At 38.0% G+C, this 19394-nt stretch overlaps 1 protein-coding gene across 2 annotated transcripts in view; it reads left to right on the plus strand.

The window, feature by feature from the left end:
- The first annotated feature begins 1312 nt into the window (after window positions 1-1312).
- LOC140166393 (uncharacterized) overlaps window positions 1313-19394 on the plus strand; it is a 45359-nt gene continuing 27277 nt past the window's right edge. For both annotated transcript variants that reach the window (XM_072189845.1, XM_072189846.1), the window contains exons 1-7: window positions 1313-1505; window positions 2044-3399; window positions 6874-7053; window positions 7729-7809; window positions 8310-8503; window positions 14874-14956; window positions 15857-15959. In XM_072189845.1, the coding sequence (XP_072045946.1) occupies window positions 1451-1505; window positions 2044-3399; window positions 6874-7053; window positions 7729-7809; window positions 8310-8503; window positions 14874-14956; window positions 15857-15959 (2052 nt within the window). In that variant the 5' untranslated portion in view covers window positions 1313-1450. The remainder of the gene's footprint in view (window positions 1506-2043; window positions 3400-6873; window positions 7054-7728; window positions 7810-8309; window positions 8504-14873; window positions 14957-15856; window positions 15960-19394) is intronic.

The raw sequence follows: 19394 nt of genomic DNA on the forward strand, positions 1-19394 counted from the left end.
TGTTTGTACTCACTCAGGTAGCATTGTGTGTGAATTTTACATCCGAACTAGAGGCTATTCTTTTTTATGGGCATTTTAGTGTCTAAAATTGCCTAAAATGAGGGTTTTTCAATATTGCCGTCCATTTCTAATCGTCACCCCCATAGGCTTTACATGTAAAATAAAAAGGCACATAAAAATTTAATAACCTCTAGTTCAGATGTATAATTCACACCAAAGTGATTTTGAGTGATTACAAAGATAATTAAATACTTTTCATTGGGGGCTATGTGGATTTTTTTTTATGTATTCCTTGTACAATGACATTTCACTATAAAATGTCCATTGGAAACAAAGGTGCTATACCGACGATTGTCCGATTATTATATAGTCAATTCACCAAAGACGGTGAATGGGAGATGTCCTCGAACTTTTCCTAACGATATGAATATAAATATTTAGATAACATATAATATAAAAATTGTTTGGTAGAAATTTTGAAAAATACTTGGCTAAAGCACCTTTCTCCGCATATTGACTCCAAATAATTTGACAATTTGCCTAATAGTTCCACCACACATTATTTGGTTGATCTTGTCGACGTAGTTCTTATGGGAATTAAGCCAGGCCATTATGTTTCAATATGTTCAATCGACTTTACTAAGGCCTTCGACAGGATCAACCATAATGTAGCAATCACGAAATTGATTGATATTGTGTCGATCTATAATACTGGTCATATGCATTTGTAACCAATCGTAAACAGACAGTTAGGATCCAAGGTAAGTCGTCTACATCTCTCCATGTATGGGGTGGTGTTCCGCAAGGGACCAACTTTGGCCCGATATTTTTTTCTGCTGTGGCAAATGATTCTGCCATTGATGCCCCAAAATTGCAACGAGTGTCAACTTGTAATGTAATCATTATTCTCTTCGAATGGAGTTAAACTTGTTTTGCAATAGATATGCTCTTTAAATTTGTAATACTTGATTCAGAGTTTTTTCTAGGTCAAATTTGTCTCGTTCGAACATGCCGTAGAACCTCACCGCTTACAGTTGGCAATCACTAATCAGGCTTCCTCAGTATGTGCAATACATTAGCATTAAAATTAATCTTTAAAGACATGGATTTTGGCGTACACTGCTGTGTTGGAGTTGCTTATAATATAAAAGACAACGTAAGGCAGCTTTGTATGAATTCATATAACGCACATCTATGAACTTGAATTTCCATCAGGTGCATGCATTATACAAATAATCTATTTACGACGCTCGACGTCAGCAGGCCTACCTGTAAAATTAAGATGAACTGCAATTAGTCTGACAGCAGTATCGGTCAGTAAATGATTAATAACTCGACTCGTTTATTGCTACTCATGGTAGTTTATGGATACTGGTAACTGGTAATTTACAGACTGCCCTGGAATGTTTACAATTCAAAATACAACAAACTTAAAGGAAATGATATCAAAATGGTGTCTTCTCTCATAGTGTCGATTCTGCTCAGCATTTTCTTGACGAACTGCAGTAAGTATATAGCTTACTATAAAACTGATTTTCGTGGTGAATTGGAGGGAAAACAAGTTGGTACCAAGTGCATAGCAACAAGATATTATTTCGTCCACTCGAAACATTATTTTATTCCCTCAAAAATTATTTCATTCCCTCAAAATATATACTTCGTTCCAAATAACATTTCGTTCTCTCGAATATTATTTCGTTTGAAATATTATTGATGCCCTCGAATATTATTTCGTTTCTTTTAAATATTATATCGTTCGCTCGAAGTAATATTTTGCTCCCTCGAATTCGAAATAATATTTTGTTCCCTCGAAGTATAATTGCATTCCCTTAAAGTATTATTTTGTTCTCTTGAATTCAAAATAATAATTTCGTTTTCTCAAAATATTATTTCGTATATTGGTCGTTTTCTCGAACAAAATATAATTTTGAGGGAACGAAATATTATTTCGAGGGAAAGAAATAATAATATCGAAGGAGATTGTTAATCTGTAAGTCCAAAGTCTCTGGAAAACTCACTTCATTATTCGCCTTTGTATTGCAGATGCAGAAGTCACATCTGGAAGTATATACGCCTTATCATTTCCATCATTATGCGGATCTACTTCACTAAGCCAATTTTCGCCGTATCTTACCGTTACAAATTTAGCTTCACAATCCGTAACTGTCGATATTAGCTGCACAGCTGCCAACTTCAAGAAATCTGCAAAAATCGACGTCAATAAGGAAGCGACATTTGAGTTGATATTTGAGCGGACATCAGTATTCCTGCCATGCAGTAATGCCATTTCGAATAAGACTGTATTGGTATGTGCTTCAGGATCGGTATCACTGTATGGTTTTATCGCAGAAGGCAAGAATGACGTGGACTCTTCTGTAATGGTTACCAATCCATGGGATGAGACCATACAGGGGGCATTTCTAGCGTTACCGGCGAATGCACTCGGTAAAGAATATCTCATTCCAGCATATCCAACACAAGAAGACTTCACAACCGTATTTACCGTTTCAGCTTTGGAGGATAACACAGCAGTAACTATCAGTTTTGAGGCAGATACCACACCACCTGGTACACGGAGATTTGAATTACAAATAGGTGAATCCTACCAGGTTGTAGTCCCTTCAATAGTCACTCTTTCCAATATTAAATCGAATGCGTCAATAAGTGTCATTGCGGCATCAAAGTCTGAAACTAACGAAGTTTTCTTGCTAAAACAAGTGTCACCTAATGAGAGCTTTGGAACGGGCTTTATTGTGACACCTTTTGAAGGCGGTAGCTATGATTATTGTATCGTTGCAACAGAAGCAACAACCGTTAGCAAGTGCATGGCTGACGAATCAAGTAGTGTGTGTCAACAAGGTCAAGACGAAACAATCAATGGTCTTAAATGTGTTCAAGACATTGATGTAAGCGTGTACCTGAAGATCACCACAGACAAACCTGTGGCAATCTACCAGTACATAAAAGACTACTCTTCAAGTTCAGATGGCTTAGTATGTCTGGCAATGAACATTGTGCCTCCTATTGAAAATTATCTAAGTGATGTGAAATACACCGTAATTGGTGACGGAAATATTAAGGAAATTAAAACCTACATTATAAGTAACTCGGACATGGCCTTTGAAGTAGATGGTGAAGAGCTAGATATGGACATATTTCTAAAAGCGCAAGTAGAGGACATGTATGTCTATAGGAGACCCGTTTCACGCGCTGGTAGACATACTATCTCATCAAAAACTACTGATAAGTTTATGGTGATAGTTTATGGAGGAAAGCATGCGGATGGTGTGGTAACGACCACGCCTGATGTTGAGGGTAGCGGTGGAGAACCAGACGTGGTTCCCGGAAGATATGAGAGTTATTTCGCCTATCGAGCTGATTTCAAGAGCAATTTTATTGGTAATTATATCATTGCTTTGTTTTGATAATCGTAGCACTTGTTTACTGAAACCTCATTGATAATTTAAGTAATACTATAAACGATTATGTTAACAGACAAGCACGTCATATAATAAAAATGGACCTTGTGTAAGGTTTGTTTCTTTTTTATATGAAATTTATAACAAATACGAATTATTCTATTCCCGGATAGTGGATTGTTCACATCCCATTGAATACTTTACGTATACATTGTAAAATCTTCCGAGCACAAAATGAACCACTAACTGCGCAATGTGGATATCCAACTAGTTTGCCCCGCAAGGCTACAAAGAACCGCTAACCATGGTAGATAAAACTGGAGACATGATCAGACACTGAAAGCTGTAGCAAATGGCATAATGACCTTCATTGAAGAGGCAAATCAGAAGTCGTACGTATACCCCTCCAGAAGATACCAACTTAGTATATGACTACTATCAAATTCCGCACTGCAGATGGTGTAACCTACCGGAATCCAGCACTGCCTCTTCCAAGAAGAGATCCAACAAACCTCTTACAGAAGGCCAATGACTGGGAATTTCTGATGGATGAGGAACATAAGCATATAGTATTTCCTCTCATAATCACAGAGACTGCAAAACGTCCTGATATTACAATCTATTCTGAAAGGACCAAAACAGTTTTCATCATTGAGCTTACAGTCCCAATGAAAGAAAACCTGTCAAATGCCAATGCAAGAAAGAAAAGCAAATACCAAGATCTTGTAGCCGACTGCGAAAATAGGGGATGGTGTACCCACTACTTCCCAATTGAAATTGGAAGCAGAGGTATTTACAACACATCGCTGACAAAATGCTTCGCAGCTCTCGGAGTACCAAGAGGAAAGAGACGTAACATCGTGGATGTGGCCTCTAAAACCGCACTCAGAACCAGCTATGTGATATGGTTATGCCGTCAAAGCAAAGCATTCCGACAGATAGACCTGATTCAAAGCTGGAAACCGTCTCCATGTGAAGATAAAGAAGACGAACGAGCACAAGACACTCAGACCTAAATATGCCAAGTGACACTTATAAATATTCCTCAACGACACTTTTCATAGCTATACACTAGTCCTGCTTGCTGCCTTACATCACCCCAGGTGGACCGTTGCAACGGTGTGGCACTTGCTAGTGTAACAAGCTGATTTTGTTCGTGCAACAAGGTGATTTTTCCAATTTTGTCATCTTCCAAAGAGAGAACTACACCAGGAGTGCTCATCTTAAGAAGGGTGAAATTAGACTCCGAAGATGACCGCGCTGGTGATTTACCAATGAATACCTCTCCGACTAATAGTAAGACTAGGTTCCTGTGACCAGTCATTGTCCATAATGACATTGCAAGACAAGGAGATATGCAGTTCAAGAAATACTTCCAAAGACACCTTCAATGGGGCACTATAATGGAGTGCTCATCTGTATAAGGGTGAAATAAGGCTCCGAAGGTGACTGCGCTGGTGCTCTACCAATGAATTAGGCTACTCCCCAAATTTAAAATACGTACTGAGCCATTCCATGTCAACTCCAGGGATGTGCACCGCAGCACCTCTTCAATTTTTTTCTTTTTCGGTGTGGTGGTAGATATTGATGAGAAAGTAAAATCCTGAAAATTTGAGCTTCATACTCCATTTCGTTTTCCCGTGGCATCAATTTGAGTGTTGCAAAACGCTACTAATTCAACGACGCAACTTGAGAGAGCAAAAAGTGGGGGCCTGGGCCAAATTTTGACAAGCCATATCTCCAAAACCGCTTGGAGTTGAGCATTCATTTTTTATATGTGTTCATTATGCTCATAGAGGTATGCTAGAAATGATTTTCAGCAAAATTTGAGTGGATGACCACTGACCAACCAACCCATTTTGTTGATGTGGTTGGAATGACATATATGTGAGTAGGCAAACCTAACTGATGTTTTTAAAAGCAAAGTCATCGAGTCCCAAAGCCAATATCTCTCAGAAATGTTGTCCAAGAACATATTGTCAACATACCTGAAGTTGATGGTGGGGCAAAATGTCTGACATTGGTTTTCAGGGGGGTCAAAATGTACAAAAAAATGTACAATTGGAGTTTTGCATGGGTAATATCTCAGCTAAAAGTATTCTAATAGGCTCAATATGGGATAAGAGTAATGTCCTACCAAAGGGCTCTGACTGGCAAAAAAATGGACTGTAAAATTATTTTAATTTTGGAGTTCTGACCCCCCGAAGTTGGTCCTGGATGAACGAAGTTGCATTTTGAGGGCCCTATATCTTTTAAAGTAAAGGAGTCACAAGTTTTCTGATGCCAGATATGAATTTTACACAAAAAAGTACCCCCAGGATACATACTTTTCAAAGTTGTTGGGGGTTCCCTTTAAACATTTATGGACCTCCAAACATCGTCTTTCGCGTTGCGACACATTTTTTACGCTGACCCCCCTAAATTTCAAATTGATGCCAAGGGAAAACGAAATGGAGTATGAAGCTCAAATTTTCAGGATTTTACTTTCTCATCAATATCTACCCCCACACAGAAAAAGAAAAAAAATTGAAGAGGTGCTGCGGTGCACATCCCTGGAGTTGACATGGAATGACTCTACTACGTAAAATGTTTTTGGAACGTTATTAAAACATTTTATGCCCCCGACAATAAAATGTAAAATGTACGGTGCTGTTGGGGCAGTGTAATGATTTTCTGTATAATAAAGTTACAGAGTTATTGTTGCCTGAGAAGCTGATGATCGAAAGTAATCAAAATAAATAATTATATTATCGGCAACATAATCCCTACTCGAGGTTGGCGGCTGTTCCTCGCGAGTTGGCGCAGCGGTTGTTTCCGGGGTTGTTCCCTCACCTTGCACCACTGAAGTCCCAGGTTCAAGCCCCGGCCGTGCTCAAGGAGTGTACGTGCACTTGGTTTATGCTCGCTCTCGCAGGTTTTTTTACAGGATCTCCGATTTCCAAATCGATGGTAAGTTGTGATGCCATGGCAGCGAAATTACAGCGCTTTGAATCAGTGGCGTAGATTTCTTTTTGACATTGGGGAGATGGGGTTGGAAAATTTTTCTTGAAGTAATGTGAATCCAGCACCTTTTGGCGACCAAATAAGTTTATGGTAAATTGCATACGAAGCGCGCGAAAATTTTTATCATATTGATGCAAAACTGATGAAATATGGTTGAAAAGTGGAATAAATTCGCGCGAAATGGCCAAATATGAGGTTAGTGTGGTCAAAAACCCACATACAGGCGTCAACATTGGGGGGGGGGAGATGAGTGTATGGACCATCCCCCTGGTAAAATATTGGGGGGATTTATCCTATGCTTTGAATCCTCCGAGATCTGGAAAAGGGCGTTATATAAATCTAAAATTTATATATTATTGTTTATTACTCGACTTTGCTACTTCCGTTGTCTCTGTAAGTCGCTTTCATTAACTTATAATAAATAAATAACTAGTTTTTGGTTGTGTTGCAGCCACTGTGGAAGTATTCCAATGTATAGTTGAATCGGCGCCCACTGCAGCCCCCTTAAAAGGCTTAACTACCCAGGCTACCACTACCAATGCTCCCAAGATAGAAGACAGCTTTGTGAGGATTATTGCAGATATTATTTCAAATGGCAATAATTCGGATGCACCAAACGTCAACGTGATAGGTAAAATACTACTAATTGCATGAATACTGTCATTTTATTAAGATTACAAATATATTATCTTCGATGTTTGTAAAGAATTACTTAAACCAAAATATTTTTGTGAAACTGAAATGCCACAATCTTTCACGATGGGGCCTAAAAGTAGCATAGGAAATGGGGCTACGCATCCTGTACAAGAACAAATAAACATAATGGGGAACGATTGCTCGCTGCAAGAGGAAACTGTATTCAGTATTCAGTTTCCTCTTGTAGCGAGCAATCGTTCCCCATTGGTTTATTTGTTCTTTTGCAGGATGCGTAGCCCCATTACCTATTTTACTTGTATTATGCTGGGAAAACGATTAAGCATCAATTATGATCTCCTGTACTTGTATCTAAAGTCTGCACAAAAAGAAACTCAGCTGTTATAAATACGCCTATAGCTTCAGATCTAATAATTGTTTCCACAATATTTCTACATAGAAAGAAGGATGATTTATTTACGCGCATTTTGATACCCCATTTGTCCAATTTTGTTCAATATTAACAACACAGCAGCGTTTTAACGACAAAATATCCGAATTTGCTTTAAATATAGGCCTACTTGTAGTAATTGATAATAATTATAGCTTTTTACATTCGCCGAAACACTAAGATGACTCATATTTCCAATTTTTCACTGTTGAATATATTTAGTTGCAGAAGTTGTAGTTATTGGTGAAAATACAATTACATTAGAAGAAACCTTGGTGGTAGTCAATACAGGTTCCGATGAAGGTAAGCCACACTTTTATTTCACTTGCATAACAAATTTCGCTTTTATTTTCCCGAAATAACATTGGTATCATTCTGTAATTTGTTTGGTAATATCGTCGGATACATTAACAAGGTACATTTTGGTCATTTCAAGTATTTCATATTGCCATGGAAACACGATATAAGAAGGAACCACAACGACTTCGATCGGCCAAGTTCTTATCCGTTTATCTATTGACGCATATACTTGTAGTAGGCTATCCTTTGCCTTAAGGTAAATGTCCCGTATACAAAGAGAGCTCCCTCCTCTGACAATCCCAACAAGAATTTAAGGTAGGTGCCCTTATTTGCTGGTGGGATTTTACGGAAGGGCACTTTTAGTTTGTGCCTAAAATTCCAGTTATGCCAAGGTAGCCCATATGCGCCATTAGTCCACTAATAGTCCACTTGAAATCAACATGATCAAGAGCACAGATGATATATTATAACCTCACGCCTTAACTATGTTTCCTCTGTTGTAGTTGAAGTCATTGTTATACAGTTCGAAGCATCAGCTATTGAAGGTTTTACTAATAATATACAGTATAAGAATACTCATGTGTCACAAACCACGATAGCGTCGAAGATCACCAGCATTGATATGTTCACAGTGGGTCGATTGGAAGAAATCAAGACACTATCTGAGGGAATTACCATTGTGAGCAACATAACAAAGGTATGTCGATCTGGGATTCAACGGCTCTGTAGGAGTAATGAAGTTCAAATTATTCTGAAACCACTATCAATAAATTTCCTATCAAGCAATTAAATATCAAGTCATCTTCTTCCAAAAGACACACTTTTGAGAGCTGAACATTTTTTAGTTTATTTAAAGTGTTTCTGTCAGTTTTGTCTGCATTTTTGCATTTTCACACTTTTTTCAGAATTTTGTTGGATCCCTTCAAGTCCTAAAGTAGTAGAAGTTCAAAAACGTCCTGTTTTCATCCCCAAGTTTTATAGCGTGTCTCTGGATTTGCCAAAGGCAGACCAGGGACCTACTGTTTCTTTAATGCCCCAAACTAGACATATTTAAAACGTAGGTTTTCTGTTCTCTGACAATTTAAACACGTGCCTTCACTACAATTTAAAAGGCCCGCCATTTAAGTGATTTTGCAGTGTCTGTAGCCTACTGACTTTATGCTATTGATGTTACGTAACCAAGTATTTGGTATCATTTATACCAGGAAAGTTGAAAAAGAAGGAGGAAGAACGGAATTATATCCTTGAGATAATCCCGTAGGTTATCCTGTCGCACCTATTCATAGTCCTTTATTCTCAAGTAGTTACACATCTACTTGAAAGTAGCCTTTGATGTGATGTGCCTTGCCGACTACGGTTGATTAATTTTCACTCCAGAATTGAAACCATATCCAATGTTTCTATAGATAATTCCTTGAAAGTATGACACGTGTGTGTTAAGTACCTGATGTTGCTCTGCAGGGATACCGCACGTGGATACTATAAGAAAGAAATGTAGTTTTATAAAGATTCCAAAAAAATCCGCCCATTTTGGAATATATATTAATTATTTAGGAGAGTGTTTTAGGATTTTGTTAGAAACGGGATGATTTTTGATCATCTATATTTTATTGTTTTAATGTATTTTCCTGTCATTTCCTGCAAACCTAATAAAGATATTTTGATAATTGAAAATAGTCTGTATCATAAATCGTAGAGGTTGAAAGCGTAACCAAGCGTGCAAGATTATTATTTGCCATGGAACTTCGGTCATATTTTATTTGAAATAAACTGGATGTTAGGATCTGCATGCATGGTATGCATGGTATTGATGGTATACAGACACTGACCTTTCCTAAAACCAGTAAGCAGCAACTTGTGTATCACACCCGTCATGGGTTCGAACCCTTTTGTTGTATTTTATTGTTAAACCTAAATAGCGTGATTGCTTTTGAATGAGCGGCAACACACATATTTTGTTTGAGGATAGCTGGATCTATCTCCTTCTTTTACATCTTCTCTGATTTATACACGTGTGGTTTGAAAGATACATACTGCAGTTACTGTCCGTTTTCCTATACACAATACACAGTGCTCTCACCATTGACGCGTGACCTTTACAAATGATGTACGTTGGAAGAATGGGCACTTGCCTAGTTAACATCACTGTGTGAAAAATAACCAGCCAATATGTTAGCTATTCTCCAAACTTCTAGCAAATATATTTCTCTAACATGACCTAAAATTACAGCTAGGTTAGATGTTCAGAAATAGTCGCACTTTTTTAAAATATGAGTGAGGGCAAGGCATAGCTAGCCAACTCCCCGTGTTAATTGAATGGAGATTTGACCGAAAATATTGGTATCGGACCGCTCACTTCTGAAGGATGCCACAAAAAAAACGGTACAAGCTACATTTTAACTATTCTCTGGCAATCATTATGATGAGTTTCTTATATAGTATGCCGAAATTGGGTACTGTAGGTGATTGACAAAGGGTCGCACTTTTCTGATAAATAAGTGACAGTGAACATGAAATATCAGCGCCCATAAACCCAAGTTAGTAGCTAGTTAGTGGAGGCCGTCACGGGACTGATTATTGATTATTGAAGTGCCTTATTAATAGATACGCACGATTTAGGGCAAGAAAAACAAACCGGGACACTTTTGGAGACATCATCATCATCATCATCATCATCATCATCATCATCATCATCATCATCATCATCATCATCGACATCATCATCATCATCACTTTCTACATTTTTTCTAAACAACATAGGGCCTACCGTTTTAATAAGATTTTTTCTTGAAATGCATGTAACTATAATTATTGTTTAGAGCGTGATGAAATAAAACATCACGATTTTCATCACAAAACAAATATAATGCATAAGAAATCGTTTGTTTTAGAGCGTGATGATGAAATAAAACATCACGATTTTCATCACGGAACAAAGTAATACCAAGGGGGTGACACTAAATTCACGGTTGTTCTATTAGCAACGCAAAATCTATGAAAAATTCAGCTGGTTTACTAGCTAGAAAGTGAGGCCAGTTATCGATCCGTTATAACTCGTTATGAATAATTCATGTTCGACCCCTTGGATCATGTTAATTGAGTTTGGCAAATAACAACGTTGTTAGTTTTGCGAACTTTGCCTGTTCAATGAGAGTATAGCGCGCCCCCAATACATCTGGGCACAAAACAGGCGAAAACGATCCAGTTTAATGAATTATTATGTTTTGATGGATCCAAGTTGTGATAATATTGGATCCAAAACATAATAATGATAACATTGGATGCTTTACGCCCAATATTTATTGGTCTCGCTATGAGTTTTAAAATATTGGACTCGACTACGTCTCGTCCAATATTTTAAAACTCATAGCTCGACCAATAAATATGGGCTCAACCGATCCAATTTTATATCAATGGCGGACGGGTATTCCCATCAGGCACCAGTGATATGTTTTTTCAAAGAAAGTCTACTAATTTGATATGAAATGACATTTTGCAATAGCAAAGTCAAAATTAGGACTTGCTGTCAATAATATGAAGGAAATATATGACAGAGGCAAGGTGGGAAATACAAGTAGTATTTAAGTTATAATAACCTTTGATACCCGACCTGACCTTCCATCATGGCGCCTTATTCGTCTTTATGTATTTCTATTATGCTCACAAGTAAAATAAAATACCAATCTGCTCTGAGCAGACAATGTAACTTGGCTCCCAGCATGAATTATTGATTTTATACGGAAGTAAAGAAATGCACAGTGTATGTGCATGATGTGCAAGCATACTCCAAATATTTACGGTAAATATGAATAGTGGTCACATGTTAACATATCATGTGTTCGGGAAATCACGTGGCAACATTTTAAGATTTCAGGCTTGTTTACTAGTTAATTGCCATTTGTACTCTTTATTATTTATCTTTGTTAATTAACATATATTTTAAATGCTGATAAATCGTGGTTGGCTACCCATGATATCTGTTAAATTCAATGTTTTATGAATATAATTCTATCACGCAGAGGGGGTCACGCAGCAGGATTATACATCACCTGACTTAGCTACATTTCGAAGCTCTGCTCTTCAAATTCATGTAAATTTCAAAGTTTATACATTTAATATATTTAATATGATACAAATTTTTTGTTATAACCAACTGGTACACGAAATATACTAGCTTATTACCTATGCAGAAAGGTGATTATCAGCCTTCACTCAGCAAATTGACATGCCCGGCATATGCAGCCATTCTCCGTCTGGATAACATGACTGTCGCCCTCAATACGTCTGGGCGCAAATTTAAATAACAATACGCTATTTACATATCAATGCGGCCTCATGCTAATTAAAGCTGCCCCGTCCAGGAGTTCATCTATGGTAATACATAAGACATCGTTTGTTTGATTGCAATCAACCGCGACAGTTCGTCTTACACACATAACAATGCACTGCGATCAAATGGTAGTCTCCTCCGCAGCCAGTTTGGTTACGCTCCCTCCACACAAACAGTCTGCCAATGGTCACGAACTGGTTCTTTTTGATTCGCTACGGTTTTCTGCCGACGTCATCCAGCTTGACGTCAAACAAAGCTTTCAATTGGTCGATCGGCTACACGGCTACTTTATTATTCATGAGCAAGTTTGACCCGCCATCTCGCCAGCTAGACTGAGGTCAATCAAGTTCCCGTATGCACAGCTCTACGGCTATATACGTGTAGCCAATCAGAAACGGCGTTATAAGTGGCCATTGGCAGACTGTTTGTGTGGAGGGAGCGGAACCAAACTGGCTGCTGTGGAGACTATCAAATAGGTTGATGACAACATTTGATTGAATGGACTGCACTGCGCCATGATTACGTGCACCGGTTCAAATCCTTTGTTTGGAGCCAATCAATAATTTCACGTACAGCCTCTATGCAAATTAGAGTTTACACACGCTGCAGCTGGGGTAATCGACCGAAGCTGGTTGCCGTTAGTGATCGAATGCATGAGCTTATTTGCTTTGCTGAATCGATTTACTGGATTAATTTCCTGTTAACTGGGTTTAATGCCACAAAGGTCGAATCGCCTTTGCCATGGACCATGACTGCATCATGAAAGGTTCATTCTTTATGTGGGCATGAAGCAATTTGATCAAAATCATCAATATATGGGGTCAAACTTTCATAACATCTATATTGACCACCCCTTGTACTAATATAATGCGGTTTTACTGATACAACTAAAGGCCTTTATGCCACTTCTATTTGTACTGCTAGCCAAGGTAAATATTAACAATATACTGTAAATCGAGGGTTGGGAGCCAGAAAGCTTTATCTCAAGAAATATTGCGTAACGCCAGGGGTGAATCCCGACCAGCACACAACTCGAAAAAAAGCAAGAGAATGTGCCGGCATGAGAATCGAACCCACGACCTTCCGATCTCTTGACGGACACTCTTTCCATTAGGCTACCAGCTCCCACTGATAAACGGTGGTTAAAACCGGGCCTAGCTGTCGAGGTATACAATACACACAGGGGCGTAAATCCATTTTTGAAAGTGGGGGGGACACAATGACAGTGGGGGAAATCAATAAATACAGTAAAAAATGGCAAAGCGGCCATATCGTTGCGCTTGCGCGACGCAGGGGGGTGTCTAAGGGGGATGTGCCCCCTCAGAGGTAAGAAACTTTTGCAAAATGAATACCTAATTGAAGCGATTTGGTGGCCCATTTTGGCACTATAGTGTGTAAAATTTTACTTTAAAAAAGCCAAAAATTTGTGAAATGACAGTCCACAAAGCCTTTTGTGGAAAAGTTGTCCCTAGGCCTATAAATGATATAAATTGGCAAATGTGGAAAGCAGAAGTGAAAATGGCTACTTGTTTAGCCACTTCACAGGGGGTGACTGAGGGGGATGTGCCCCCTCAGAAGTAAGAAACTTTTGCAAAATGAATACCTAATTGAAGCGATTTGGTGGCCCATTTGGCACTATTAGTGTGTAAAATTTTAGTTTAAAAAAGCCAAAAATTTGTGAAATGACGGTCCATGAAGCCTTTTGTGGAAAAGTTTTCCCTATTATTGTAGGCCTATTAAATTACATAAATTGGCAAATGTGGAAAGCAGAACCGAAAATGGCTACTTGTTTACCCACTACGCAGGGGTGTTTGAGGGGGGATGTTCCACCCTGAGAAGTTGAAGCCATTTGGTGCATCATATTTACACTATTTAAATCCTTGCTTAAACAGAAAAAGGGTCCGAACTCAATTAGCAAAATGTTAAATGTTACACAGGTCCACTGATATGTTAGGCCTATAAGACCTGCCCCCCCCCCCTGAATCCGTGCCTGCGGGTGTAGAAGTGAAAGCGACCACTTGTTTACAGGCCTAGACACACAAGGCGTAGGGGATGTCTGAGGGGGATGTTCCCCTTTAGACGTTGGAAAATTTTACAAAATGAAGGTCCAATTGAAGTCATTTTGTCAAAATTTTACTTGAGATTTGAGATTCACAATTACTAAAGCATGCATGGAATGGATTGATGTTGAAATCATTTTTTGATGATAAAATGTGACAGGCCCTGCATATAGGTGGGCCCGCAGGAATTTTCACACGCTTATGGGCCGTGGACCCACCTTCACGCAACGCCTAAAATAACCACAGGCCTATATATAACCGACTGTGCGGTTTTTGTAGGCATGGGCAGTGATGGGCATACTCAATTACATGCAATTTAATCTTTCTCTTCTTTTTTTCTCCCTTTTCTCTTCTCTTTTTCTCCCTTTCTCTTCTCTCTTTTCCTTTTTTTTAGGGGTGGGGACCAAAAAGTGGGGGGACATTTGATATTGTGTCCCCCCCCACTTTAAAAAGTGAGGGGGACGTGTCCCCCTGTCCCCCACCCGATTTACGCCCTTGAATACACACAAACAAATATTACGCAAATATACACAAACAAATGTGTTTGTGTGTATAATGATTTTGCATCATTCCGGACCAAAATCCCAAAATGGCCAAAAAGTGTGTTAAGGCTTTCTGGTTCTGAACCCTCGAAATTATTAAACGTTATGTTTTGTTTTATTTTGGTTGTATGATAGCCGGGAAAGATCAGCGAGGAGACCCAGACTATTTCGACCTCGAATGTTCAACCAATATGCTCATATTATGACGAAGAAAAAAAGTAAGTAGTAGGCCTACATCAACATCTCATTTTCTTTACCGAAGAGTTGGAAAGAATACCTAATCACAAATCAGATGCAACCGGATGCAACAGGTGTGGTTTTATTATCTATGCACGGGATCGATGGTTCTTTGTCTCCTCCGAAGGACGAAATATTGTGCATGGTCATTATGCGGAAGGGAATTGTGACTTTTCATCTATTTATCATGTTTATAGATACCAAATAATAGAGTCTGATTTTTCGCCTATAAACAGGGTAAATGGTTATTTAAAAGGAATATTTATAAATCGTGAAAATATTTCTAATGATGAAAATTTATTTAAAATGCTATAAATTGTTTCATCAACATCCCAAGCACATTTGCAACATTTTTTATTATCTTGAATGATAAAATATTTCATACAATGTCTAACTTTAAATTTGTCAAATAATACCCCTTTTTGACGAATTAATCTTTTCAGTGTATATGTAAATGTACCATTGCGCCACGTATCCGTATATAGCATATTCAAAAACCCATTTCCAGCAAATAGGCTATGCATTCAAAGGCAATAGAAACGAATTAGTTCGATCTTTCGATCAACCATCGATGCTTGACCGATCCTTATTATTTATGAAATCAATTAATTTACTATTGTAAATTGTGATAAAATAGTTTGTGCCGGTAGGGATATTGACCAATATAAATTTAGATTTTAATTCTGCTTAATTAGTTGATAGTTCATTAATAACAAGCATCGAGGTAGCATCGACTGTCGATCCAAAGATCGATAAGATCGATCAAATTATTTGTGTCTGATGGTGCCTTATTGAAATAGACACAAGAGATGACATGACATTAATTATGGTTTTGTTGTTTTTTGTTATACTTATATGATGACTTTGCATATTTGTTCCAGATTTTGGGACAATAAAGGCTGTATAACGATTATTAACGGTAATAACGTAGAGTGCAAATGCAATCATCTTACTATGTTCGCAGTGCTTATGCAGATTACAGAGGTAAGGTTACCATGGTTACCAAAATAGAGAAAAATAGTATGTTTTACGTAAATGCATACTTCCATAATATCATCCTGACCTGATTGTGGTAGGGGTTCCAATTTTCTTAACAACTTAATTTATTTGCAGCTAGTTTCAATACATCTTCCAAATTTGATTATGTATAAATTATAAAATGTAATTTGCATATGTGAATTAGAGTCACGCGGTAGCCGTGACCAGCAAGTTTAAAAAAAAAGACTGATAAAGAAGACTATAACAGATGCTCCCGCGAGACTATATTTACACCTAACATTAAAACACTTGACTTCTATTGTTCGATGTTATTTTTCACTGGGTACAAAATGTATCTAAAACCATGCTAAATGTTATTTACAGTCCCAGGGGTAATATCTTGACAACTCATTAATTCAAAAAGGGCCACCAATCCTACAGTCAATCATTGTTTGTAATAAACAAATATTTTTGCTTCCATTTCACGCGGTATTTCATAGCGAAAATTAGTGGCAAATCATACTGATCCAGAATTTTTAGACACTGCTACAGGTCTACCTGGTTATCACCTTCACACTACTTTTTCAGATTCACTTCCAATTATACCCTAGCAATTTCTGAAATACCGTACATACAAATTCCGAACCCCATTCGCCAAAAAATCATGTTTTTCACAATTCTTTTGTTCTTTTCGGACGACACATCAATTCATATAATAAATATTGTACATCGACACGCTATTCCACAGCCGAATCTCGTGGTGTAATGGTTAAGGCATTGGACTCCTATTCCGGGTACTCGAGTTCGAAATCCCATGACCAACTTTTTACAATCTTTTATTAAACAATTAATTTTCGTTCATCAAGGATAACATAATTTTAAGCATCCGGTGCTATTGTGATATTTTTTTTTTTATCAAAGCAAGATGTTTTATTCTCAGGGATGTTTAGGGACATCAAACTAGACAAAAACGCAAGGCTACAAAAACTACAACCCGCGAAATGTGGATATACAACCAGTTTAAAGACAAATTAGCCACCGATACAGGCCAGGGCCTGAAAAAAATAGAGAAATTAAAACCACAAACCGCGAAAGAACGCCAAAAACCGCCGCTCACTAGGGATATCCAGCTTGATTGGCCTGCATGGCTACAAAGAACCACAAACCGCGAAATTTGAATATCCAACAAATTAAAACCACAAACTGCGAAAGACCACCAACAACCGCCACTCAATAGAGACATCTAGCTAGATTGCCCCGCAGGGCTTCAAAAACAACACACCGCGAAGTATAGTTATCCAACAAGCTTAAACTATAAATTAACACCCGGGAGGGTATGGCATGAAGAATGAGGGAAATCAAAACCACAAACCGCGAAAGACCGCCAACAACCGCCGCTTGATAGGGAGATCCAATTAGATCTATAAATCTAAATAACTATCAACCGCGAAATTGGATATCCAACTAGATTGCCCCGCAAATCTTCAAAGAACCACACACCGCGAAGTATAGTTATCCAACAAGCTTAAACTATAAATTAACCCCCGATAGAGGGTAGGGCATGAAGAATGAGGGAAATTAAAACTACAAACCGCGAAAGACCGGTAACAACCGCCGCTTAATAGGGAAATCCAACTAGATTGCCCCGCAGGTCTACAAAAAACTATCAACCGCGATTACAAAAACCATAATCATTAAAACATAATTATCTTGCTAAGTCGTGGCATTTATATGCTTCCGTAGTATAAGCCTTGATACATCCAGCTAGATTGCCCCACAGGGCTTCAAAACAACACACCGCGAAGTGTAGTTATCCAACAAGCTTAAACTATAAATTAACACCCGAGAGGGTAGGGCATGAAGAATGAGGGAAATCAAAACCACAAACCGCGAAAGACCGCCAACAACCGCCGCTTAATAGGGAGATCCAATTAGATCTATAAATCTAAATAACTATCAACCGCGAAATTGGATATCCAACTAGATTGCCCCGCAAATCTACAAAGAACCACACACCGCGAAGTATAGTTATCCAACAAGCTTAAACTATAAATTAACCCCCGATAGAGGGTAGGGCATGAAGAATGAGGGAAATTAAAACTACAAACTGCGAAAGACCGCCAACAACCGCCGCTTAATAGGGAAATCCAACTAGATTGCCCCGCAGGGCTACAAAAAACTATCAACCGCGAAATTTGGATATCCAACTAGTTTGCCCCGCAGTGTTACAAAAACCATAATCATTAAAACATAATTATCTTGGCATGTCGTGGCACTTATATGCTTCCGTAGTATAAGCCTTGCTACATATACACGCATTTCTCAGTTTCAATTTGGGTATGTGTTGTTCATATTTACATTTTCTTAGTTGCCTTGAATAAGTAAAGTATATTAAAATGAATATGTATCCCTATTAACATTACAGTCACGCGGTAGCTGTGACCAGCAATTTTTAAAAATAAACGGCTGATAAAGTTTTATTAAATTATTTACTGTCATAAATCAAGGATAACATAATTTCAAACATCTATTTTTCGTTTTATTCGTTTTATAGAGTACTTCGTAACCCGATGACTTTCCAAGCTTAAAGCTGCTTGGCTACATTCATAAAAAGAAAGGAAATCCACCAAGAAAACGTTGACAACGTAAAGAGCAGCAAGTTTAAAAAGCCCCCACCTCGGCTCACTTTTTGAAACTTGGTCCCATTTTGAATATCAACAGCAAATCGGTGTTTTTAACGCTTAAATAATAGCATCATTGCCATTAACATGCCTACTTGTTATTCGTTTAATTCAATCATTGATCATGAACTCAATAATTATTATAAAACAAAACATATATAGGATATTGGCCAAGAACAACATCATAACCTTTCTGATCGTTCCAGAATGCTAACAACTTAATATCGCATCGGTACATTAAAGATACATAACACTTCTGAAATGTTTAAGTTGATAATTATGACAAAGTTTACATCAGTATCTTTTACAAATGGGACCAAGTTTCAAAAAGTGAGCCGAGGTGGGGGCTTTTTAAACTTGCTGCTTTCTTTTACGTTGTCAACGTTTTCTTGGTAGATTTACTTTGACACCTTTATTTTAGATATGTTTTGTACATGCAGTAGGCCCTATAGAATTTGGCATCCTCGAATAGGTGCTCGTGTATGAATAATGCCTTATTTTTATTATCATTTAACGTTCATGAAAACCAAAATAAAAAAAAATTAAGGAAATTCTTCTAATGCTGGTTTCATACTACCTTGCCGCTTGCCGCTGAGCGGCGTGGCGCACGCGCATTTTAGACAAACAGACACAATTCAGGGCTTGTCATTGGTTGATGCGCCATGCCGCTTGCCGCAGCGGCAATCGCAGGAAAGTCTGACGGGGGTATAATGTGCATGAACTGTTCTTTACTGATAATCAAAGGTCTTCGACCTTTCTT

The sequence above is a fragment of the Amphiura filiformis genome, chromosome 12 (assembly GCF_039555335.1).
Source record: "Amphiura filiformis chromosome 12, Afil_fr2py, whole genome shotgun sequence".
Taxonomy (NCBI): Eukaryota; Metazoa; Echinodermata; class Ophiuroidea; order Amphilepidida; family Amphiuridae; genus Amphiura; species Amphiura filiformis.